We start from the raw sequence: 25736 nt of genomic DNA on the forward strand, positions 1-25736 counted from the left end.
GCTAGGACCCCTCCCCCCTTTTAACGACGTTCCAAACCACTGAATTGTATGTCCATCTTTAGTTACAATAACGGTGTAATTAGCATGTAAGTAAGCAGCATATATTTCACCCTCTATGCATTGCAGCATACATAGGAAAATTATTTCTGTTTCATGCTTCTTGAATTTTTCCATCAGCATTCAGCGCCTCTATCGGATAATTAATGAAGTGTTCTTCCAGTACATGCGCTCTGGAACGGCGCCATTTTATCTTCCTGTGCTTCATGGTTCACCATGAGTGATTATTCAGCGGTTGCTCCGCCTCAGAATTTTAGTCAAAGTTCGGCTTTTGCTGCTGCCCTACAACGTGCAAGACAGGTAAGAGGTACATTAATGAATAACCTATATATTTTTTAAAATTATAGCTCGAGATTTCATAAATGTACGTAAAAAATCCGTCGAAGGTCATATTGGTGCTGCTGAAGATAGACGCCATGCGTCTCGCCCAAAGCCTTTGTTGTAAATGCTGATATTTTTACAAAGTTTACTTTCCTCGTACGCATAAAAGATGTAGATTATTACTTTGAAATGCAATAGCCTTAATTAAAAAGAAAAAGTGTCGTTATGGGTCGGATAATTAGTGTATATCATATCAGCCGGACAGGATGGCATTTCAGTTGCATAGGCAGCCATATTGGCGTTTGCATCGATAAAGCAGTGCGACATTTTCTTAGACGTATTTACTGTAAGAAATATAAACTATAAATATGTTTTAAATGTATTCCATGAAACCGACGGGAATCTAATTGAATTTTTTGATTTGGTTTGGATATAATCATATTAATTTTGTTACACGTGCTAAAAGTACGCATGACGTATGAAGATATTTTAATCGGTATTGGTCTTGAGCATTCTCGGAATGAAGAAGCTGAAATAAATTACCAAGTGAACGTAATTTTTTAATCCACGTGTTTTCCCTGTCGAATAAAATTCTTTTGCACCATTCGGTCCAAACAACCTTGTGAAGGGTTGGAAAAATAATCACATTGAATTAATTATTTACGGACTGCCTTGTACGTACTTTTTTTTTATACTTATGCAGCTATTTTCTGTAAGGTAAATTTCTGGTATCGGACAAACGGCTGAAATTTGCTAGTTCATTTAATTTGAAGGTAACACTTTACTATACCTGAGACAGATTTCTTCAAATTTACAGGAGAAAGTACTTACGCAAATCATTTTCTGTAGCGTTGTTGATGTTCGGGAATGTAATTTTGATTCATTTTAATGCGAATGCATGTGGTTTTTGTACGAAAATCTATTTCCGACGCGCTATTGCTGCTGCCGCCATTTGCTTCCTGCATGAGAGCACAATACGCTCTCGTATTGTCCGTATATGCTAAATTGAACGAAAGGAGTGCTAATGGAACCAAACCTAACAGGCCTAACCTAACCTAGTAGGCATACCTCATCCCCGTGATGGTTTGTGTGGGGCTATCGTGAATTTTTGGGCTAACGTCAATGGTTTTTCTGGCTCAAGGAACGATCAACGGTAAGCTATCGCCATGTTGTGTGTGGAAATAAACAAGAACAGTAAGTACTCGTAAATGTAAAATATACATTACTTTCCTAACAAATTCAATTATTTCACCTAAATAAGTGTTCCGGAATGCAGAATAGTACGTTAGGAATGTAAAAAAGTGCGAAAGAAATTATTCCCAGGTGTCTCAGGTATAGTAAAGTAGTACCAATTTGAATATTCGTACTTACGTATTCTGCATTGAGAAACATTGCTGAAGGTGGCATTTCACTTATTTCACGGAAATAAGGGGTCGGGTACCCTATTCTACACCCTCGAATTTTGAATATTTTTTTTTGTCATTATGAACATTATTTGATCCTATTTGTGAATAAAAAAAATTGGAGCGCGGAAAGAAGTATTTACGACTGTACAGCCGTTTAAAGTTGAAATTTTGTCGTTTGAAATGGTTCACAATTATTTCCAATTTCTTGATCGTGATACTAACACGCCACCAAATTTTAACTATCGATCTCAACCTAACTGAACTAACCTATCCACGCGCCAATGGTTCGTGGGGCTAGCGCCAATGGTTCGTGGGGCTAGCGCCAATGGTTCGTGGGGCAGCAGACCATCTCCCTGTAATGAAGGCTAAAATTAAACCAAAGAAGGTAACTTACCTCTTTTTACCAAGGCCAGGTATTGAATTGTGGGTCGAATTTCAATTTGTAAGTCCAAAAATGAAGTAACACCTACGTTGAAAGTCCTTGTTGGCCTTTTCCACAGAATACCAACCTCCACTCCCTTCCCATCATAAAAACTAGAAGTCGCAAATTATCCCATCCCACAAGTCATTTAGAAAAAACAACCCTCCCCTTTACGGCATGCAGTTGCGAAAAAAATATTATTATTTCCAATTTCTGAAGTCACATAAATGAAATCGAATGTCTGAAATGTCCAATCTACCAATATATCGCACAGAGAATATATCGCAATCGCAAATGTTCCTATTGCACAAGTCAATCATAAGAAGAAAAAGAAAAAAATCAGACGTGCGCCTGTGACATAAATCGATCATCCGAAATCTTCAGACTTGCGCCTGTGACATGAATGCATCATTCGCCATCATAAAGTTGTGAAAAACCTTTTTGACGTTACGCAAGGAATTTTAATTTCATAAAAAACGTAAGTTTCGTAGCACGTAGATCTAAAAAATTACTTTCCGCGATATTTAGAAACATCGTTTATTATGAAGAACTAATTTTTGTAACGAGAATATTTGAAATGTGCGAAAAATTGAGGGTGTAGAAAAGGGTACCCGAGCCGAAATAAGCTATATTTGCGACATATCGGGTAAGTTTTCTTCATTTCTATTTGCCTTTGTTAACACGCAAAATGGCGGTCACAGTTTCACTACCGTACTCAGCATGCAGTGTTTCCACCCCACTGCACCCAAAAATACCTACGTAGCCCCACGAACCATTTCCGGTAAGGTTAGCTTAGGTAGGGTCACGTTTAGACTACAATAGTTAAAAATTGGTTTAGAAGAAAATATTCATAGCCCCACACACCATTCTCGCATAGCCCCACAAACCATTTGCGGAAACGTGCCTTCTTCAGTTAGAAAAACACGTGTTTGGAAACACTGACGGAATTACGTCATCACACACAGGCTACATCCACCTGGAAGTAAATGGATGCAAGAGCTTTCGTGCATCGGTCACATTTATATCGAAAAACAGATGATTTACTGGCAAAATTCAATCAACGTTGCAAGAAAACACTTCCCCGAACTTTCACAAGTATAAAGAAACTGCATTCGGTAAGTAATTTCTCCTGTAAATTTGAAGAAATCCGTTTGTCCGATACGAGAGATTTACCGAAATGTTTTGTTATTCTTTATTGCAAGAAATGTTTTTGCATGGTAGATCAACGTACATCTTACGAAGTCTAGGTATTTTCATCAAAAGTATTTAGTCATTGCTTACCTGATCACTGTTTTGCAACTTCAATCTCCTCTATTGGAATCACAAAACAGATCAATAGAGAAAGTAATCACTCCAAAGCCTAACTGCGTATTGGAGTCATGGGTACCATTTTATGCACAAATGTTTGGTAAAAATATACTATAGTTCAAACACCTATAATTTCGTTGTTTCGTCAATTTTTGACATTCATACTTACATGTCTTCTTCGCGGAACAGTCCTTAACATGTATTGAGGTTTTTTTTTATCAAAGTAATTGCAATTTTTCACATTACGAGTACTTCTTTCCCATAGCCTTTTCGCTTGCCTCAAACACAATATGCCGCATATACCTTCCGATTTTCATTTGTTATGCAGTGTTTCAACCTTCGGAACCCGAGAAATACCAGTGAACAAAGCTCATCTGATGTAATTTTTTTTAGAAAAAAACTTTTTCGCATTTTTTTATGAAGTAAATTGTAACTCCATTAAGCCTTGTTTCCATGATATGAAAAACTAAGTAAGCTGACCAAGAAATTGGCCGGAGTCACCTCCCCCAAATGAGCCCCAAACTTTTAAATTTGAAGAAATCAGTTTCCAGGATTCGGAAAACTTACCTGAATTTCACCATGCATCCACGACATGTCATATTAGGCATGTACCCAAAGCCCATTTCTTCTAACGAGTAGCTTACATTCACTGTCACATTTTCGACATTCCTTTCTTCACGATCCCATGTTCAGTTAAATTAAAAAATCCACTGGATCTTCCACACCCAGTATAAATTTCACCACGCATCTATGACACGTCATGTTTCTAACTTACGTTGGAAACACTGGATTCCCAATGAACCTGAACAAAACACAATCACGACGCGTGATGATTTTCAAAGGTGTATTCGCCAAAGGCTATTCTCCGTCGGAGCATGAATTTTCAACGAAGAACAGGTTTCGGTAAATGTTTACTATCCTTCGGACACCTGTGGGGCTATGCGAGAATGGTGTGTGGGGCTACGAATATTTTTTCGAAACCAATTTTTAACTATTGTAACCTATACGTGACCCTACCTAACCTAACCTTACCGGAAATGGTTCGTGGGGCTATGTACGAAATCTGTCCGAAGGATAGTAAACAAGTACCCAGGTTTCCCCCTATGATACATTCCCACATCACACAAAACACCTACCCGATGTTGGACAATGTTACAGGAACTTATTACGTAAGTAGTTTCTTCTGTAAAAATGAAGAAATCTGTTTGAACTAAAGTAAATTAGTACAGTCTGTTATATTGGAGGCACATTAAAATCTGATATATTGTGTTTCGGATGGTTCATACTTACCAATTGTGTATTGCGGAACATACTTGAAGGTGCCATTATGCTTTTTTCACGAAAATAACTTCGATTTTTCACATTACGAATAATTCTTTTGGTTCCTTTCTTCTGTTGCAGAACATACAATATGGCAAGCACAGCTGTGGATCATCGTGCATCGTGCTTGTGTTTTGTAGATTTGGAGTGGGCATGCAGTGTTTCCCCCTTCTTAACCGAAAATTACCTACTTTTGTGTTCATTGTCATCACAAACCATTGACTGATAGCCCCAAAAACCATTCACGATAGCCCCACGGACCATTTCTGGCAAGGTTGGGTTAGGTAAGCATAGTTAAAAAATTCTCTTAAAAAGAAAAGGCACATTTGGAAACGCTGGCGAGACAGCGTGACTTTCAATGCTCCTGCCATCTACAGGTATATAATGGAAACAACGCCATAATGTTGTCGATTTGCACAAAATGCGAGTTTATTATATCAAAAGTGCTTATTTCTTGTTGTGCTGCATTCTATGGTGAGAAAATACCTCCACGAACTTTCAAAATGCTACAGAAACTCGTTTCCATAAGTTGTTTCTTCTGTAAAAATGAAGAAATGTGTGTGATATAACAGGCATTTACCGAAAGTACTTACGGAACTGAGTTTCTGTAGACTTTTGAAAGGTTGTGGAAGTGTTTTTTCACCTCAATTTATTCGGCCGATTGAACGTGTATTTTTTTACATTAATATGTCTGCAATGCCTCCATTATCTTCGACTACGTAAACCAAATGTTCCGTGTGTTCGATGATGTAACCCCCGGTAAAGTGTTTCCAACGACGCAATTGTTTTTCCAGAACATGACAACTTAAAGTAAGGTTTGTGGGGCTATGCGTGCATGGTTCGTGGGGTTTTGGAACCCGGAAAAAATACAAAATCTGTAACATGAAAGTAGGAATTTTTCAGTTAAGGTGGTTTGAAACACTGCATACCCACAGATGATAAACAACACTAGTCAAGATTTTTCCCATCATATTGTGTGTAACTGAAGCGAAAAAGCAACGATGTTTCGCAATGCATAATAGCTAAGTGCGAATGTAAAAAATGACTAAATGGATGTGTTTTGCCTGTATCAAACTGGTAATAAAACTTTACCAGTAGACTCAAAAATAAATATTTACCAGTAGACTCAAAAATAAATATTTCTTTGCAGTTTAGTCCAATACTTGAACTGCCAAATTCTAGTGGTGATTTTTTTTTGTTTACACATGATTGATCCATTTCATGATATGAAGCTTTTCTTTTTTGTAGCTTGCTGCTAAGATCAAACCCGGTGGTGCTAGTGGGGATAGTGCTGGTCAAAAACGTCCTCTGGAAGACGGGTCAGGTATGGACTGGACAGGTAATTTGATATCGGCCAAGTCTCCATGTTATTTGGCAGTTTCCTTGGGAACCTGGTGAGGATGTGATGAATTTTGGTAGGAAGTTCTAACATTCTTGAACAGTATGCCTTTAAAAATTGGTTCCGCATCCTTGAGATTTGTATCAAAGTAAATTATTTGATGAGGTATGAGCTTTATTTTTCTCAGATTGTTTTGTTCTTAACAATTTGAGGGGTTTGTTTTACGTCATGTCCAGGGCCAGGAGTAGGTCTTTCATATTCAAGTGCACAATCTATTGAATGAGGAAGCTTTCAGACCAAAGTGACTGGAGAAAAGCAATGCAACCACAGAATTCATTCCCCGCGGTTGCGCAAACCAACATTATGGATGTTGTTGAGAATGTACAGCCACAGACACTTCTGGGTTGTAATGATTTCAGTGAAAGTCAGTGCGGTTATTACAAGCCAGTCATGTCCATGACTGTACCATACAGCAGGCAATTGAAGCTTGTCACACTAGTACAAAAGGTTGCATTTATTTCTGAGGGTTTGTTGTCACCTGTACTTTGATCTGAAAGCTCCCTTAATTGTCCATTTTGAGGATGTATAGGCAAGGACGAGGCGTGGAATATGATAATCTTATCCTTGCATATAACTGCATGCAAATGTCAAATTTTCCATGTATAGCATTGGAAGTTTGCATTTTATGCTGCTGCTGTGCTTAGCAGGTATATGAGAAAAGTACAATAAACATAGACAATAGTAGTAATAATAATAATATATGTACACACAGGCTGGCGACAGACCTGGAAAATCAGGGAATTGAAGAGGTCAAAATAGGGCAGGGAATTTTGTCTTGATTGACTTTTTTTGTATGCGATGGAATGAATGTGCCAGGTGTTTGGTTTGAAAGATGTTGTTACGAAGCATTACGTGGAACAGAAAATCTTGTTGCTAAGTCTGAGCATTAACTTTTAGGTCTCTTTTATGCACAACACAATTACGGTGTCAGAAACTAGTGATGGAAGTTGGGGAGGGAGAAAGAGATATTCCCGGAGGGGCAGAAAAAATTATAAGACACTATTACGTATAGAATGCATTGAATTATCATTTTTTATTGTCTGCGTGGGAATAGTAAGGGGACAGGACTGTCAACAAAGGAATGGGGAGCATACCACTGAGACACCGTCTGATAGTTGTTGGATGTCGTAGTACGGTATTTTGTCTGATATTCTAAAGGAACATGGAAACACACAAGGGCACTGTGCAACCCTGTTGTTTTGTCGAATGTCATGGTACATTGTTTGTCAGATGAACATTTTAGGCTCAATTGATGCATACTATTTTTGTCTGATATCGCTGTCCGACTAACGTCGAACTTCGACGAAATGTCTCACTACAACATACAACAAAAATCGCATGTATGGCACTCTTATGGAATTTGATTGTCTTTGGAGTGCAACATCTGACCTTGTACATCAGATTTTGTCTGCTGTGCTACCACATTCCATTGAACGAACTTTTGGCTCTTTACGCATGCCATTTTTGTCGAATGTGGCAATTCGATATTTGTCATTCTGCGACTTCGGGCAAAAATTGCTTGCATTGCGCTCTTCTGAATCCGTTGTTTCTTGGATGTTCCAGTATGACAGTTGTTGTCGTTTACGATGTTTGACAGATGGAACATGCAACAAAAATTGCATTCATAATTGGGGCCTTAGTCTGCTGCACCACTGCAAATATGGTGCTGGAATTTTATTGCTCTTCTGGCTCAACCTTATTTAATGTACCAATCCTTACAAAGGTTCCAATTAGCAGAGATCTTGATTTTTTGCAAACGTGATAACAGTGCAAAATGTTAATTGCTGAGGTAGTGTTTATGAATGTCCCCTGTTTGGGCACATTTTTCATCCATTGAAAATGGTGAAATATTGCAGATATGGCATAAAATGTCTGTCCCACTTAAATGCTGTCTGTCCTCACACACTATCTTCAATCAAAACATCCCCCGAAGAAGTAAAATACCTTCGGGCTTCATTGCCCCTCCACCGGTCCCTAGGTCCAGATGAAATCCCCACAATATTTCTACGTAAAACTGCCTACTCCTTGGCTCTTCCTCTGCCTTACTCAACAAATGTTTCTCTAAAGGTGTGTTTCCGAAAAACTTCAAACGGCCAACACTGTGCCCATTCACAAAACTGGAGATAAAAAGTGTGTAAAATCCTATAGACCAATCTCACTTCTATCGTCACTATCAATTATTTGTGAAAAAATCATCAAAAACAGGTTACTTCAGTTTACGTCACCATATATGAACACAGCACAACATGGTTTTCTTCCAGGCAGCTCTTGCCTAACAAATATTTCCGTCTTACTTTCGCATGCTGCCAGAGCTATTGATAACTACCAACTTGACACTATATAATTGGACATTTCGACAGCCTTTGACAAAATTAATCATAAATTATCATCCAGATTTAACATCCATGGCAAATTTCTCTCTTTACTCCAGGACTACCTCCATGAGCGGGAACAACGTGTTGTTATTTCAGGTACCTCTTCTAACTTTCTTCCCATTTTGTCTGGAGTTCCCCAGAGGAGTGTCTTAGGGCCGCTCCTATTCCTTCTGTACATGGATGACCTCCCTGAAAAACTGTCCTCCCTCCCTATCAATATACTTTTGTTTGCGGATGACTGCAAACTCTTTAAGGAGATCTCATCGCATCATGACATGATGATTCTTCAAAATGCTCTCACAGAACTTAAGTGGTGTCATCAGTGGAATTTAGAACTAAACCCTCAGAAATGCTCTTTCCTTACTTATTCCCTAAAAAAGAACAAAGTGCTGTCTACTTATTCTATTGAAAACAATCCAATCCAAAACGTTTCCACCCAAAAGGACCTAGGTATTATCAGGGATGAGAAACTCACTTTTAATAATCATATTATAGCTACCACTAAAAAAGCCATGCACCTTCTCGGTCTTCTATACAGATTTAGCGATATTCAAAACCCATCATGTCTTGCTTTATTCTTTAAATCTTTCATCTCGCCCATCCTTGAATACTGTTCTCCAATTTGGGCAATGGCCTCGAAAACCAATCTCACCAGAATAGATTCTGTTCTCAGTTTCTTGCAATTGTTCGCCATAGAATACCTTCCTTTCGACATGTATCCAAATCAGACACTATGGCTGCTCTGAATATTCACTCATCCTTTCGTCGTGATCTAGCTGACATGAAATTTTTATACAAGATAATAAATGGCAAAATCAGAACAGATCTCCTAATCAGTGAATTCACACTTAGGGTACCCCAAAAGCAAACGTGTAACCTGCAAATCTTCCATAACCCGACCACTTGGCTAGCCCTTCTACAACGCTCCTTGTTTTACAGTCTCCCAGAAATCTACAACAAACTTCCCCTGAATGTAGATATTTTCCTTCCAGAATGTAATTTTTGTATATTACGGACCAACAACTTGTAAATCTATCCCATCTTGTTATTGTTTTTATCTTTTATTTTTTTGTTACTACTTTATGTTGTTTCAGTGTAAAATTGCCAAATAGACTGTATCTGAAACTGAGTAAATAAATAAATTGTTGGCACTTTTTTGGCAAATTTAAAAACTACTTAATCAACGAAAAAATACCTTGAAATGTAACATTATTGTATTTTTTTAGGCTTATAGAAACAAAATGTGCCATATTTGTGTGTATAGAACATGCAAGTTTTCCAACATTTTTATTCAATAGAAAAGTATAATGCTTGTTATACATGGAAAAATTCCAATATACACATTAAATTAGATATTTCCCACGATTTTTTAATTTCTATCAGAACAATGTGCACCACAGAGCAAAGTGGCAGGGTTCTGACAGGAAAATAGAGTGCATATCTAGTCGCACGAGAGCTGCATCATCAGTATTTGTGGAGTGAGAAGTATTTTGAATTACCGAGCTAAGTGGTGTGATTTTGGCAGGGATTGAGTGCTCACGTACTACCACAGGGGAGTCGTAAGATCGGCATTTGTAGAGCGGGAAATAATGGAAAATTACTTCCTTAAAAATCTGTTCGAACATATCATACTGTCACAAAAATACGTAGACAATGTGACCTACAATATTTGGCAGGAAAATGTTCTATAATAAAAACAAGAGTTTGAAAAATATAACACTGAAAAGTAAAGAAAAAAGATATCCAATTTTTGGTGCTGTAATATATCTGTATCTGTCATGTAAGATTGATTTAGAATTTGTGGGTGCGCTGCAAAGTATGGCCAGTATGCAACTGTCAGTATGTATCGGGAAAAATTCCCTTCTTAAAATTAAAAAGCGCTATGGGAAATAACTTTCCCAAAATAACTTCAAGGTATCAAAACTCGCACAAAGAGCCATAGCCCATGGGACCTAAAATTTGAAACACTACTTTAAGAACAGCATAAAAGTATAAATTAGGTATATTCCCCAGAAATGCACTAAAATAAAAATGTGATTTGGTGGGGGGGAGAAGAATGGTACCAATTAGAAAAAGAATAACAAGAAATGAAGATCCTACCAATTAGGCATAAATAAAACAAGAATAGCAGTAGTAATTTATTTTACTCAGTTTATAATTGTCAGGGAAAAATGTAAATTTTGTCCTGGAAAACCTGAGAATTTGATTTCTGTTTTTTTGTAGCCACCCTGATATATATTACATACAGGGAAATATGTGTGATGATCCAATTCCACTTTGTAGCTTTCAATTTTTCTGTCTTGTTGAAATTGTTTCTGAGAAGCTTTCATCGTGTTCTTTATTTGCACTTGACAAAATCAGCTTCGTGCATGTTTAACTGTGGTCGTAGCCTGGAGTAATGCATAGAGCTGTACTAATACTTCCCAGCGAGATCCAGATTTTGGTGTTTTCCTGTTTAGCCAAATTTATTTTCCTGTGATTGCACTCTTGAAAAAAAACAACTTAAAATCTTCACTCTATTGGGGCATTCCTCAAAACGTGTCCTCCATGTAATGAACAAAATGAATTAATCTGAAAATTTTAGTGTTTTTGATTGCATAAGAGTTTAAATGTTTGTCAATGCACATAATTTTCATATTTCACTGACAAAAGTTAATAGCATTTGTAGCATATGCTTCACAAGTAGATGAAGTCACATGTTGCTAGTTTCATTAATGCTTTTCATGTGTTGAGGCCATGTCGTTATACTAAAGTGTTTTTTCATATGTTAGCAGATACCACAAAGTACTTCATTAATCTATGAAATCAGTTGTTTATGAATATTTTAATCAATGTCAAGTCTAGGAGGTACATTTTTGGATGTGAAATGTGACTGGAATGCCCCTATTGAGACCAGGAAAAGTCATAAGTCTGATGGTTTTAGCATTCATATTCCATATCTATTGTGCTGGAATGTTGAACTGAAGTATTACTGTTATAACAGCAGCAATTCAGTTATTTCTGGAGCTGTAAATAAATCTAATTTGGAATGAGTAGTTGAACACATCTGTTGGAAATGAGAGCTTGAGTTGTATTTTTTTTGGCAATGATGCTTGTTACATTTGGATCAAGCCTGCGGTTCACAATATTGAATTCGAAATTGGTTTGAAGGTGATCCAAATTAAATACAATTTTTTTTACTTCGTTCCTTCATACATATCAAATTAAGGTGGAAAAGTTTAAAGTAGAAGTATTAAATTAAAATCTGTGGATTGGAATGACTTGTGTTAATTCATTAACATGTCATGCTCCTAAAAGGTGGTTTGCATTCTTGAAGTGTGTTTAAGTTCCTTTCTAGTTAAAAAAAAACAACAAAGAATTGTGTAATTTCGTACTTTCACGATAAACTAAAATACTGTGAATACGAAGAGCTGAATGAAGTCAAATTGAGAGCAGCATATCATGTACAATCCAGGATGTTTCAAAGGTTTTTTTTATCCTCCAGTTTGCAGCAGGGTTGTGGTGAAACTTCATGTTGGTCCAATATTGCGAGGTCCAATTTTAAAGCTGTTGTGGTTAAGAATTTGGTGCACTGTTTCTCCCATGGAAAACTACTGAGCAAGCTATGATTCTAAAATTGTCAGATACTACACAGTAGTTCTACTTTTCAAAAAACGGCACAAATCCTTTGTTTGATTTATTTTCTTTAACTATTTGTTGCAAACGTCAACACAGATGAAGGATAGTAATGTGTACATTAATAGGTATGTAATGCTTATTGATTCAATAATTTGAGTAAATGTAAAATTGGGATAGGTAGGGAAATAAAACTGTCCAAATTGATTACTAATATATATATATATTAAAATTAAATTTCCAGTATATCTGGTGGGAGACAATAAAACCATAATATTTACAGTATAAAGTGTAATCTGAACGTGCACAAAAAATTGAGTGTGATATTCCAAGGAAAACATTGTTACGACAGGGAGTGATAGGTCGTAAATGGCCACTTCGGCAGCAATAATATAGGTTGTGCTTTCTTTTACCTGCTAACTCTCGGGGGACTTTGCAAGTATGAAGGTGTGACAAGGGTAAGTGTTGCAGAGCACACTGAGAATTGCTGTGCTAAACTAACAAGGATTTATTTATGGACATAATATCTCTGCATCATATGAAAGTAGAAGGCAGCAACAAAACTATAGTGAATGAATTAACTTTCCGAAACAAGAATCGACAAGTATATCAAAGGGAAGGATCATTTTTCAGAAAACGCCTAACTAATCAGACTAAAGTATGTGTAAACTGGTACAAATGAAAATTGTACCATGTAAAAAAAGTTAAACAATCGTAACTTGTGCTTTACTATGCATTTCTGCTGATTTTGAGATTTCCATAAATATCCCAGGGTCCCAAGTATATCGATCGAGATACTGTGTCAAGGTCGTAGTTTTTACGTTATAACTTTTCTATTTTTTGCTAGAATTTCAATTTTTTTTATATTGTTCCTAACACATGTATTTAACAGAAATGTTTTTTTGCATTTTTTTGTCGTCATGAAAATGAAGGGGAAAAGGTATATACTCTTTTGCATCTCTTTTCAAGGTCAAATTTTTGCCGACAAAGTAAGACCAGCTTTGTTGTTCTAAAGCAATGCTTTTCACTCCCTCCTCTTAACTGCATTCCAAGGAAGCTTCTTTATCAGTATCAGATTTCAAAATGAAAGTTTTCAGTGAGGGTGCAAGCAGGGGGGGGGGGTTGGAGGGGGGAAGACTGGTTGTTGAATCTGCATTGTGAATATGCAATTTCGAAGCACGCTGAAGGAAAGCTTTGTTTTTTTAGCACAACTGTCCACAAGTTGCAACAGGGGTTACCCTGCATTGTCTAAAAATAGAATTTGAAGCAGCTGCAAGAATCTGCGTTCTAGCTTTTCGTCCGTGAATGTTCAGCGTAGTTTTGAGCCCAAGTGTGAGGACATTTTTTGAGTGAAGTTACAATTTTTAAAATATTTTTTTTCTCCCTTCCCCCTCCATATATACGCCAAATTTGCATAAATTTTGCATTTTGACATTTTTTTCGTCGGGGCGGGGGAAACTATTTTTTTTAAGAAAAGTATTTTTGAGGGGATTTCCCCCTTTCCCTCTCCATATGTACGCCGAATGTGCATAAATTATATATCGTCTGAATCTGTGATTCATTCTGCGTACAACGATATATCTTTCATATCTCTAGGGCAATTAGTCTCTGATCTACACTCATTTAATTGAAACTCTGCATTTTGCTCAAAATCTGCTCTGAACAGAGAGGCTTGCTTGTGAAAATGGCATTGGGACTCAAAAGGTTAAATAGCAGATAGTTGCAAAATACATATAGTTAAGTAGAATATTAGATTGCAGTATCTGAATATTTTTTTGAGGAAACATTTTCAGGTCCATTCTGAAAATCTCACAAGTTTAATCCATATGATGAATTACAGCAGTTGGCTGTTTCTTTTGTTCCTTCTTGAAGATTGTGAGGTTTGTTCTATAAATTGTTACTTGCAGACAATGTATTTGCAGTAGTTGAAAAATAGTGTAATTTGAACCAAAGCAATGTGCATAAGATGATTGTACTTTCGCTGCTTTTTAAAATGTGAATAAAATGAGCAAGAACATCTAGAATGGCGTTCCTTTCTCCCAGAAGGACTGGTCTTCTGCTGGATGACATGTGGAAACTTCCCATAAACAAAACTGAAATTGACACCTGATTTCACCAGGTTCACGAGGCCTGTTTTTTCCTTCTTATGACTAAGGCAGGTGTTTACTTGCTTTTTCGCTGGGGAGAGTTCACTACGTTTTAAACAGATTAAATCATTTCACTTGATTTGGTGCACGTAAATGCATATTTCAACTTAATATGTATATGATTGTATATTGTAATTTTATTGCAATCGCCTGTTTCAAGTTCGCCTCTTGCCCTTCTTTTGTTCTCTAAAGTAAACTATTTGCCTGTGGGTGCTAATTAGGTGAAGATCATGCAAGAACGGGAAACTATTGTTGTGAAAATCAAGAAAACCACCTTCCTACCAGGTAGCGATGTCTAAATAGAGATATGCCACATTTCCAGGTGCTAGTGGCAACAGCAGAGCATTACTTCTTGATTAGCTGTTGACACGACACTGTTTGTGTGAACCCTTGTCTGGTTGGCCGCAAGAGTTCATCCATTGAGGAATGTCAAGTGTGTGCGTGTGCTTCCAAAGTAATCACTGGAACCTACACCTCACCAGCTGGAAATACTGAAAGTACAATTTTTTAATGTTTATAAGCTGGTGTCTTTTCATTCAGCAATGTGATATTCACGAGATAAAGATGTAGATATACAGCAATGTTTGGATTTGTTAATTTAACTCGAGTAGTGTTTCTTCTAACAAGCTCAGTGTACTAAAGTAATCACCAGTGCTTTCATATATAATCTTTCTTTTACAAAGCATAATTTTGAAGGCTAACACCTTGTCTGGTAGTTGCAGGATTCCTGTATAACTTGTAGTTAGAACATTTAGTTGTGGTAAATATCAGAAAGGCATGCCAATTTCTGTGCAAACACACTATCATTGAATTTTTCAGCATTTGCATGGTTTTCTTCTGCAATGACAAGTGCAGTTCCTGTCTCAGTTCAAAAACTTGACAGATGACATTGCCAATGGACCACCAACGTCGGTAGCAATAATTAGTAGCAATAATTCAGAAGAAAAGCATTATTTTTTTCATAAACACTTTTTTAACTTTCACAAAAAAAAATACGTTTTCTGAAGTTCTCGCGCATCCACTGTGAAACTTCGGTGCCTCCCCAGAGAGGTGCATCGCACAGTATGAATACCACTGCTCTATGTTGAAAGTCCTCTTAAAAACCGTGCATTGTCTGGTACTGCTGACCTAAGATATGATTGCTTCCAGTAAAATAGAAAAATGTATTGGCTTGTTTCGAAGGAGTGACTTAACCCATTTGGCATATCAGAAAGGAAGTAGCTAAAATCCAGTTTAGGCATATAAATCATGTGCCTTCTTCAGAAGTTAAGGCAAGAATAGTTGTTTAAAATCTAAAAAAGTAAGATTTGGATTGGTTATCCATTACTGTTCTAAACTAACTAGTAGTAATCAATTACACCATTTACCCAAATAACCTAACCTAAATTTGGCTACCAAACCGGGAAATATAACCAGTCAGATATTTACCCTTAGCCGCCTGACTCATGAAATTTGGATCGCCACATGTGAATCCTAAATGCCGGATGGTCGATATTTCGATCGCAATTCAAATATTACGCACAATATTTCAGTTGTCTTTTTTTATCTATAGTATACATATGAAGGTATGACATTTGAATTACAAATCAATATATCCATCGTCACTGTTATTATACTATTCGCAAGTGAAGCTTGAAGAAGTCTTTTTGTTTGCCTTCGTTGCAGCCGTATTATTATGTGATAGATTTATAAGAATGGCTCTAACTTCAAAACTACTGCATCTTCTTCTTTGTAGCTAATCAGTGGTGATTTATTCATCATGGAGTATTGGACTTTTAACCACTGTTAATTTTTACAAAAAAATAAATTTGTTACCTACGATTCGGAGGCCGAATCTGCCTCAGTCTTCAGGGTAGCGTGTAGTCTGTTATGTCACATAAATGGTTGCCTAGGAGGATTGTTCAAGGTGACCTAGGCTCCACCGCGTCTGCTGTCACAAGGACCTCTATATACGAAAAAAGTGCCAGGTAGATTATGAGTGGACCAGGCTCCACTTTGTCAAAATGACCACGTCGAGGTCACGACCAAGGCTTTGTGTGGCACCGTTAGGTTTCCACTTTGATCTCCGGGGACTGGATCGCCCCGGAGATCAAGGTGGAAACCTAACGGTGCCACACGAAGCCTTGGTCGTGACCTTCACGTGGTCGGTCGTGACCTCGACGTGGTCATTCGACAAAGTGGAGCCTGGTCCACTCATAATCTACCTGGCACTTTTTCGTATATAGAGGTCCTTGTGACTGCAGATGCGGTGGAGCCTAGGTCACCTTGAACAATCCTCCTAGGCAACCATTTATGTGACATATCAGACTACACGCTACCCTGAAGACGGAGGCAGATTCGGCCTCCGAAACGTAGGTAACAAATTTATTTTTTTTGTAAAAATTAACAGTGGTTAAAAGTCCAATACTCCATGATGGATACTGCATCTTTTTTAAGTTTAAATTCTACAAGCAAGAATGAGTAAAAAGCAACATTTTCAACACTGTCCAACAATTAAGGATTCCCGGGGAACGCGAGAGCTAAGGCTTGCTTGTTAAAATTTGCCACGTGTAGTGGTTAACGTGCCATTTCTTGCAAATTTACACTATATTTCAGTTCTATCTTTTTTGTTCAATACTTTGCATCTAAGGATATTATATGGAAATTACAAAACAATATATTCATTGTTACTATTAACAAGCACGGTTTGAAAAAGCCCTTTAGTTACTATGGGATAAATTGGAGGCTATAGCTGCTGAATCACTGCATCTTTTTGAACAAATCTAAATGTAAGAATGAGTAAAAAGCAACATTTTAACAACAATGGACAGTGCAGGGGGAAGCGTGGGCAAAGGGCCAAAGTTGAAAAGTTTCCATTTTTTTGGTTTAAAGTTTGAGCATGAGCTTTACAAGGGTTGCTACGCATCTGGGAAATGTCAAGGGATTTTGCAGATTATCTGGAATTTTACATGTATTTTGGAGTCTCTGCGAGAGTAAAAGTTGCAAAATGAATAAACAGTTCACTTCCACTTGTGGATTTGGTTCTTGCGATTCCACTCCCAAAAAAAGATTCAGTTTAGAAACTTCTTTCTTTCTTTAGATTCTCAATCTTGTGCAAAAGTATGGTTTCTTCGAATATCTGTAATAAATTTTCACTTTTATAATACTAGTTATTAGAAAGAATATGAAAGTAAAACTTGCAGTCCAGCTATCGGATTGGTAACTAAAGTACCTTGACAATTGATCATAATTATCGGAAACTCTGGTGAAGATGAAGTTATCGTCTATTACTTTATAGATCTTAGTCTTGTTGGCATTTCCTATATTCAACAAAAGTTTCTCAACATGCTGTGACCTTATGGTCAAATAATTTATCTCTGTTACCTTACCCTGAAGGCTAGATGCACATGATTTGCACCCAATACATTTGATGCAGATTTTAATTTTACATTTTACTATTCGAATTTTCACGTTCTTTTGTGTAGAATGAAATTTTGTAACAAAAAAGGTGTGAAAGTGAATATTCATAATTAACCAATTATATATTGAAAAATACAAGGTTCAAAATCAAAAATCATGATGATAAACATGTCTGGAAAAATTTCGTTTTTGGCCTAGAAAAGCTGAAAATGTAGGAATTCGATACAAAAAATCGTAGCAACCCTGTCCTCATAGTGATCTTTTGTGTGCTTCCTACCAAATTTTATCCATCCGGCATCCATAGGGCTGACACTAGAGGCGAAATTCCGGACATTGTCCCGAAACTGGCAACACTGCCACTTTGAGTTGTTTTTTTTACTCAAATATCAGTCTGATTTCAATGAAACTTTGCATGGATATACGAATGTACCATTACTAGAGGCACATATTTTTGGTAAATAAAAAGGCAAAATTTCGGTACAAAAACTGGGTCAATTTCGGGTTCAAAAGCGGTAAATAAAATAAAATATTGGTGTTATAGCGGTGAAAAAATGGATGAAAAGTGGTATATAAAAAGACATATTGGTTTTAAAATTGTGAAAATCATCCTAAATTTGATTTAAAAACTACACTTATTCCACAGAATTAACATTTCACTTCTAATAGCACATTTATGTAATCATCAGAGTATTAAGTTTATTTCTGTGTAAAGGAGTCCATTTTTGCTTCTCCAATATTAACAGCAGAATTAATCAATTTTCCGGGAATTGCATAACTCTCAGGATAATTCAGACCTCGGAAGGTGTCGCGTCTGTGAATAAACCCTGAATTTCGTGTTTAAGAGTTAATTTCGCTTTTTGCAGTTCATTTCGCATTATTTCGTGACAAAATATGGTCACAAAATGCACCTCACACCTTTCAAAAACATGAAAAATTAACACTACAATGTGTTTTTTCAAATTTCGTTTTTTCGTCAAAAACGAAATATGCATGCCCCTAACCATTACTACATACATTTTTTCATTCACTTCGCTCTATTGAGGGGACATGGGCCTATTCAATTTTCTTTTTCTACATTTGACACTAATTATTGTGAGGCATTAATTTTTACCTCTGCTAAAAGCCCCGTCTTTAAGAAAGAAAGCAAGACAAAATTTCATCTGACTGCGAGTAGGTGCTAAGAGGTTCGGTGGCTAAAGGTTAAATGCATGTGAGGAGGAGGTACATCAGCACAAGATTAAGGAAACAAACAAAATTCAGGTTTATCAAAAGAGAAAGGGTAGCAATTAATATTGGAAAGAACTATAAAAAAATTGTTTGAATGTGGAACCGAAAAAATTAAATGACAACCATATTTCATATATAAATGGCGAACAGAAAGTACTTCCACCCTTACTACCTGTCAGCCAGATTGCATACTGAAAACGATGGTCAGTCGCCAGAATATAAGCTGAAAGTCTTCATTAGAGGAGAAAAAAAGGTAGGGAAACATAGAAGTTGTAAATTGCCATTATTTGAAGTGTAACGTGCCACCTCTAAAGCATTGTGCATAGTTATATTTCTCTGTTGGGAGTTGTAATCTTAACAAAACTTATCTCCACAAAAAGGAGTGTTTCAACCTTCCAGTGCTAGACTTGGCACAATCTGTAACATGGAGACTTGGCCTTATTTTCTGTACTGTAAACCTTGTGAAGAGTGTAATTGTGTGTGTGTGTGTGTGTGTGTGTGTGTGTGTGTGTGTGTGTGTGTGTGTGCGGAAAGAGGAAGTGTGTGAGGGAGAATCAAGGTTTGCAGTTATGCTTAGGCTATGCATTTCCTGTACATGTTTCATTTATATGCTGCTAACATAACTTGTATACACTAAATATGTCTAACTTTGTATTTTGCTAATATGTTCTATTGAAGCAAGCTGTGTAATTGCATGTTGTTGCCCCCTTCTAGTTTTACATGTGTAACACTGTTGTATTTATTATAATATGAAAGCTACGTATGTAGTTTTTAAAGTTATCTACTTGTATGGGGTAATCCTGTAAGTTTATTAACCCAATTTGAAAAACTTAATAGCATGTTGAAGATTGAGGCATTGATGAGAAATACCAATATCTGTGAAATGTGGTTAGGAATAAATAAGGTTTCAATGGCATTGTTAATGTGCATTGATTTCAAGTTTATTTGCTTGAATATTGTATATTATTTGGAATTTTGTCATTATTCATACCAATTTTGTGGATTCATGATAATGTGCATACAGCTTTATTATTATTTTTCGCTGTGAACAAGGCTGCTTATTTTTGTAATTGAGGCTTAATTTTTCCTGTTAATTTACTAATTTCTCTTATGCTGTATTTTCATCCAGTCTTCTATGTTGAGGATTTTCATTTATTCAAAAATATATTTACTAGCTGCTAATTTTGCTGAAATAATTAGAACTAGTCCAGAATATCTGATATAGAGTTGGGCTAATCATTAATGTTTGAAGTAAGCTGCTTGGCTAGTTATGAGGATTAGGTTGAAGATGTCATTTGTACCTCCATACAGGATGTTTGTTTCTTGACAATTACCTAGGTTTAGCGAAATATAGATTCCAAGAAATATTTTCCAGAATGAAGTGGATACAAACGTAGTTCAAAATTAATTATTGATTTATACAGGGTTTCTATAAATTAGTTACACAAAAGTAACAGTTTATTGTGAAGAAAGTGTATTTGTAACAAATGTTTTATACATCAATGAATACAGCATATCTTCAAGTTTTTTCTACAAATAATCCTTTCATCACACGACAAATGTCCCAGCGGTATTCGATTTCCTGCCAAACCCTTTGAAGCATGTCTGCATCGATGCTCGCAGTTGCCTGCGTTATTCGGACCTGTAGCTCGTCGATGTTTGGGAAGAAGGGGGTGGGGAACAAACACACGTTCTTTATGTAACCCCAGATAGAGGAATCCATGAGGTCAAATCAGGCAAAGAAGGTGGCCACGGAATAGTTCCTCCACAACCAATCAAAGTCAGTACTTCACTATTGAGGTAGGCTGTTACTTCTTCATGCAAATGCAGAGGAAAATGAAATCGGCACCCATATCTTCACGCAATTTTGGTATTAGATAATTCTCAAGCATGTCCAGGTATGATATGCCTCTGACAGATAAGCAAACGCTCACACCTCCAGTGGTGGCATCTGAAACTAACAACTGGAAGCAAATGACGTGCGACAATAAACTAGAAGGTATGCTGTATTCATTGATGTGTAAACCATTTCTGTTACACATACATTTCTTCACAATTAACGGTTACTTTTGTATAACTAATTTATAGAAACCCTGTACATTGTGTATCGAAAAACTTGCAAAAGCTCTTCTCTAAAATATATTACTATAGAATCCTTCATTAAAATTCTAATGTTTGTGATTACTTGCATATTATGACCTGTAATTACCAAATGTCCCCATTTCTTATTCGTAAATAACCATGTCATGGACGTTTAAAATGTTATAGTTCCATTTGAGTTATGCATAAAGTTGTTTCCCACTTTGGGAGTGGTGTTATCATGTGAAAGAGGCTATGGAAGCATCACCTGGGTTTTAGCAGAAAGCTCATTTTAAATTGAGGAAAATTGGAATATGCTTTCCACAAAATGTCTCTTTAAGTCTCCACATGTTGAAAGCAGATCACATGTAGTGCCACATTTCTAATTATCCACATTAGTATTATAGGTTGTGTAGCTACGGGTTTTTATCTAATGTTTCAATTTTCCATGCAAAAGTCCTTGGGGTACAAAAGTGCAATTCAAAATATTTTAGTTGAAAGAATGAAGGTGATTGATGAGGCACCACTATGCCAGCCTTCTTTATATTCTTTATGTATATATTACTTGAGAAAGTTTAAATGTTGTGGGCAAGGTGAATAACAGATACAATTGTTTAGGAAGAATTTTCACTTAACTGAAAGGAGAGTTAACATACTATTGTACTAATGTATATTTAGAATATTTGTTGATTAGTGTTGCTGAGAATAATCCTTGAATTGTTTTAAAAGAAAATTGTACTCATGATAGTGTAAGGAAGTGCAGCTTTACAAGCATTAAACATTCATCTTTAGGAAGTTATCAGTAAACCAGCTAATATGTGGATTTTATTCAGATCATTCTAGTGATAAATGAGACTCCCTGAGAAATATTGTGGATTGTCTGAAATTTCAGTTTTTGTGTATTCAGAGTATTGTGTGCACAGCATATTTACTTTCAGATGCATTCAATGCAAGCATTTCAATTGACATGTCTGCAACAATATTTTTTGGAGACCTATGAGGGTATAGGGAAAGGGGCATAAGTTGATATTCCACTTGTATCATGGCTGTTAGTAAACTGTTTCATCTATTGTTTTGCCCTCCCATAGCTAGTGATGGCTGGAAATGAGTAAAAAAGTCTTTTTGTAGTTTATGCTACCTTCTTTTGTCTTTTTTGGATTTTGGATCTAGCCTGGTTTGCCCAAGTAGGTGGTAGCAAAAAACTGTGAATTCTACTCTGACCAGTGTTCAGCAGTTGCAAGCCAACAACAGTTGATATATGTCTGTATATGTGATCACAACATTCTTTTGTTTACGGAAAAGTGAATCTGATTCTTTAAATCGATCGCTCAAAATTTTTTAATTCAATTTTCAATACTATTAATTCTGAATTTAGTAGGAACTTAGGGCACAGCTTAATTGCTTATTTGCTGTTTTCCTTTAAGAACCTGAAGCCAAGAAGGTAGCAGCAGTGAATGACCCTTGTGCTCAATTGGCTGCGTTAAGGCAGCAGCAACAACAGTCACAAGGTGCAACAACGCTTTAAACAGTTTAAAGAAAATTTGGTTAACATATAGTTGACATAGGTCTGGGTCATTCCTGTTGTCAGAGCATAGCTTTTCTTTGTTTATCTGTAATGGAAACTAGGTTGTGCAAGGATTCAAATTTTCTTCTCACTTGCCTTGTTTTTCTATGTCTGTATATGTGATCACAACATTCTTTTGTTTACGGAAAAGTGAATCTGCTGTGCTACATTTTGATTCCTATTTAATGGCAAGGTTTAAGACGATATTATTCATAGAGTTGCTGCATTTCGTCTTGGAAATTGGGCTAATTTGATATGGAATAATAAAAGTTTCAATAGAACTTAAAGTTGGCCATTTCATGTTGTGAACATGCTTAATGGAAGAGTTTATTTCCTTTGGCCATGCGAACTATAATATTCCCATGGATTAATACTCAATTTACCTTCACAAATTATATATTTTGATTTGTTTAATTCGGGAATCTAACTAAAGCTCATATTACATGAAATTAGCTTTATCTTGGTCACACTCATGGTTTAATTTATTGAAATTATCATTCAACGCCAAATTTCTATGTACCAACAACGTTACAGCATTGCCCTACATTGAATTTTTGCATTGTACAAAATATGATACTTTTAGGATACTGCTCCTAATTACATCTCCGTTGATGAAATATGCAATTAGATTCACAAAACAATATGAAATGCCTGTGTTTTCCATGAAGTGCACATCTTTTTTGCAAAATATTTGCCACATCTCACATGCACAGAACATTGCAATTGAGGTTGTGTGTTTGCCTTGCATTTTTGCGTATCACTGTGGTCTGTGACATTGTTGCTTTAAATAAATTCATGCGAACTATGTACACACACGTTCTTCTATGTTCACATTTATCACACAGAACGGTCTGAAACATTTTTCCCACCTCTGTTTTGTACCACAATTGTAGCATTTTTAAATCTTATTTCTCAATTTACCAAAACATTGCCACCCCACACCCCCACCACACTTATTTATGTCCTTTCCATGACGACAGACTGTATAGTCTGGACCTCTTTCCATAACAAGCACATTATACGGAGATGAAATTCCGGTAGTTCTATGTAATGCCACAGCACGCTAAGAAAGGAGGCTCTGGAACATGAAAACACAGCCAGTATAACCGTGGAGTTTGTTTTCTGCATTGTATCCTTTCATCAGTTTTGTCTAATATCCCCATTGTTTTGGTGAGCCAAAACTGACAAATTTACTTTTAAATTCAAGTATACCAACAGAAATTAGTTACTGTCCTATGAAATGTTCCTTCTTGATCTGTAACTGAACGAGCTGCTAAAGCTTGGCAATACCATTTCAAAATGCCAAATTACATGCTTCCGTGTGTCAATTTAAAATGTTGCGGACAACCTCGTGGAGGGAGTGGCTTCACATCTACTTCAGACAATACCTAGTTCCTTCTCTATTCCCTTGATTTCTGATGTACTAGGTTCGCTCAAGGTTGACCAGATTTCTATTGCGAGGGAAAAAAATGGAAAGTCCTACAAGCACCATACTAAGCTGGTTTTTCAAAGTATTTCCACCGAGCATCCAACCACCGTTGTCGTACCCTGAATCCTTTGGCGTAGAAGGAAGTTGACTGCTGTCTTAACCACTGCAGGACATCTTTTGTGTCAGTGCTTCATCGTTCTTCAATTTCTACCCTCTTGTGTGCCTTTCCAAGGAGCTCAAGCAAGACTGATAATCACTGAGGGCTAAGTCCGGACTGTACGCTGAGTGTACGCTCCCAGTGCATTTCAGTGAGAAGAGTTGCATTCAAATTGACCTTGTGGGGCTGGACATTGTCATGATGAAGAATGACATTTTCAGATAACATTCCCAGTCTTTTTGTGAATTGCATTGCATCCGCCATCCTTCATCAATGTGCAGTAGTACTGGGCATTAATTCTGACCCTTACTCCAAAAAAATCCATATGAATAACATCTTGTTTGTCCCAGTCAAACATGTCCATGTGGTTCATTCATCAGCAATTATCATTCTTTGCCAAACTGTTGCAGTTCTTTTCTTTCTTAAATTACTGATGCCTATCTATATAGCAATCTTTGAATTTTTTAAAAAGTATCTATTGAAACCCCAAATTAGCCCTCCTTTATAAGGAGAAACCATTTATTCCGGCATGAAATGAAGCAATTGCAAACATCCTCATTCATTTAGGATGTGATTTTTTATGTAAATTTTCACCCCCTTCCAAAATTGTGTTGTATGTGTGTGTTGTCAACAGTGTGGGCACTCAGATTTAAAGGAACACAAGCATATAAGTTCTCGGACGAAAGTAAGCAACCTGCTACGTAAAAGAAAAGTACTTTAGAAGATCTGATTCTTTAAATCGATCGCTCAAAATTTTTTAATTCAATTTTCAATACTATTAATTCTGAATTTAGTAGGAACTTAGGGCAGCAGCTTAATTGCTTATTTGCTGTTTTCCTTTAAGAACCTGAAGCCAAGAAGGTAGCAGCAGTGAATGACCCTTGTGGTGCTCAATTGGCTGCGTTAAGGCAGCAGCAACAACAGCAACAGCAGCAGCAACAACAACAGTCACAGTCACAAGGTGCAACAACGCCGCAACCAACGCAAAACCAACAGACACCACCACAGGCTGTGCAGGCTGCCCAACCTCGTGTACCGGGTGCAGCAGTCCCACATGCCGGCCTTGGTGGTGTCCAGTCAGAAGACATTCGGGTCCCGGACAAGATGGTTGGCTTGAGTGAGTATGCAAATGATTTTTTTTTAATCCTCTCCAATTTCAGGGTAGCTTTGCAATTTCTGCCTTGGTTTTGTTTTTTGCAAAGAAAAGGACAAGTGATTAGTACCTGATAATTTGAGCACCATTGTTTGTTGTCCATTCTATAGTGATAGTTTCTGAATTAGTTCTGTTTTTCATCTTGTTCATCTAGCTGTTTTGCACAGGCTCAAGTCGTCCTGTAATTCAAAGCATGCCATTGTGTAAATTAAGGGACTGAAAATGGAATAATTGAAGTTTAAGTTATGCAAGTTTGTAACAGCATTGCTCTCATTGTTGCTAGTTATTATTCACATCACCCTTAGTGTACATCTGCAAATACATTTGTGTGTGTAATTTTTAATTCATATTATGCTTAT

At 36.7% G+C, this 25736-nt stretch overlaps 1 protein-coding gene across 8 annotated transcripts in view; it reads left to right on the forward strand.

Annotated features, from left to right (window-relative positions):
- The first annotated feature begins 231 nt into the window (after positions 1-231).
- The window catches only part of LOC145980004 (far upstream element-binding protein 1-like), a 70982-nt gene continuing 45477 nt past the window's right edge, over positions 232-25736 (forward strand). For 5 of the 8 annotated variants that reach the window (XR_014440822.1, XM_083112950.1, XM_083112952.1 and 2 more), the window contains exons 1-3: positions 232-357; positions 6082-6172; positions 25069-25341. Coding sequence is in view for 7 of the 8 variants with exons in the window: in XM_083112950.1 (XP_082969076.1) it covers positions 274-357; positions 6082-6172; positions 25069-25341 (448 nt within the window). In the remaining variant the exon portion in view is untranslated. The remainder of the gene's footprint in view (positions 358-6081; positions 6173-25068; positions 25342-25736) is intronic. The other 3 variants (XM_083112951.1, XM_083112954.1, XM_083112956.1) reach the window with 3 other exon arrangements.

The sequence above is a fragment of the Lepisma saccharinum genome, chromosome 27 (genome assembly GCF_977018435.1).
Source record: "Lepisma saccharinum chromosome 27, izLepSacc3.1, whole genome shotgun sequence".
Taxonomy (NCBI): Eukaryota; Metazoa; Arthropoda; class Insecta; order Zygentoma; family Lepismatidae; genus Lepisma; species Lepisma saccharinum.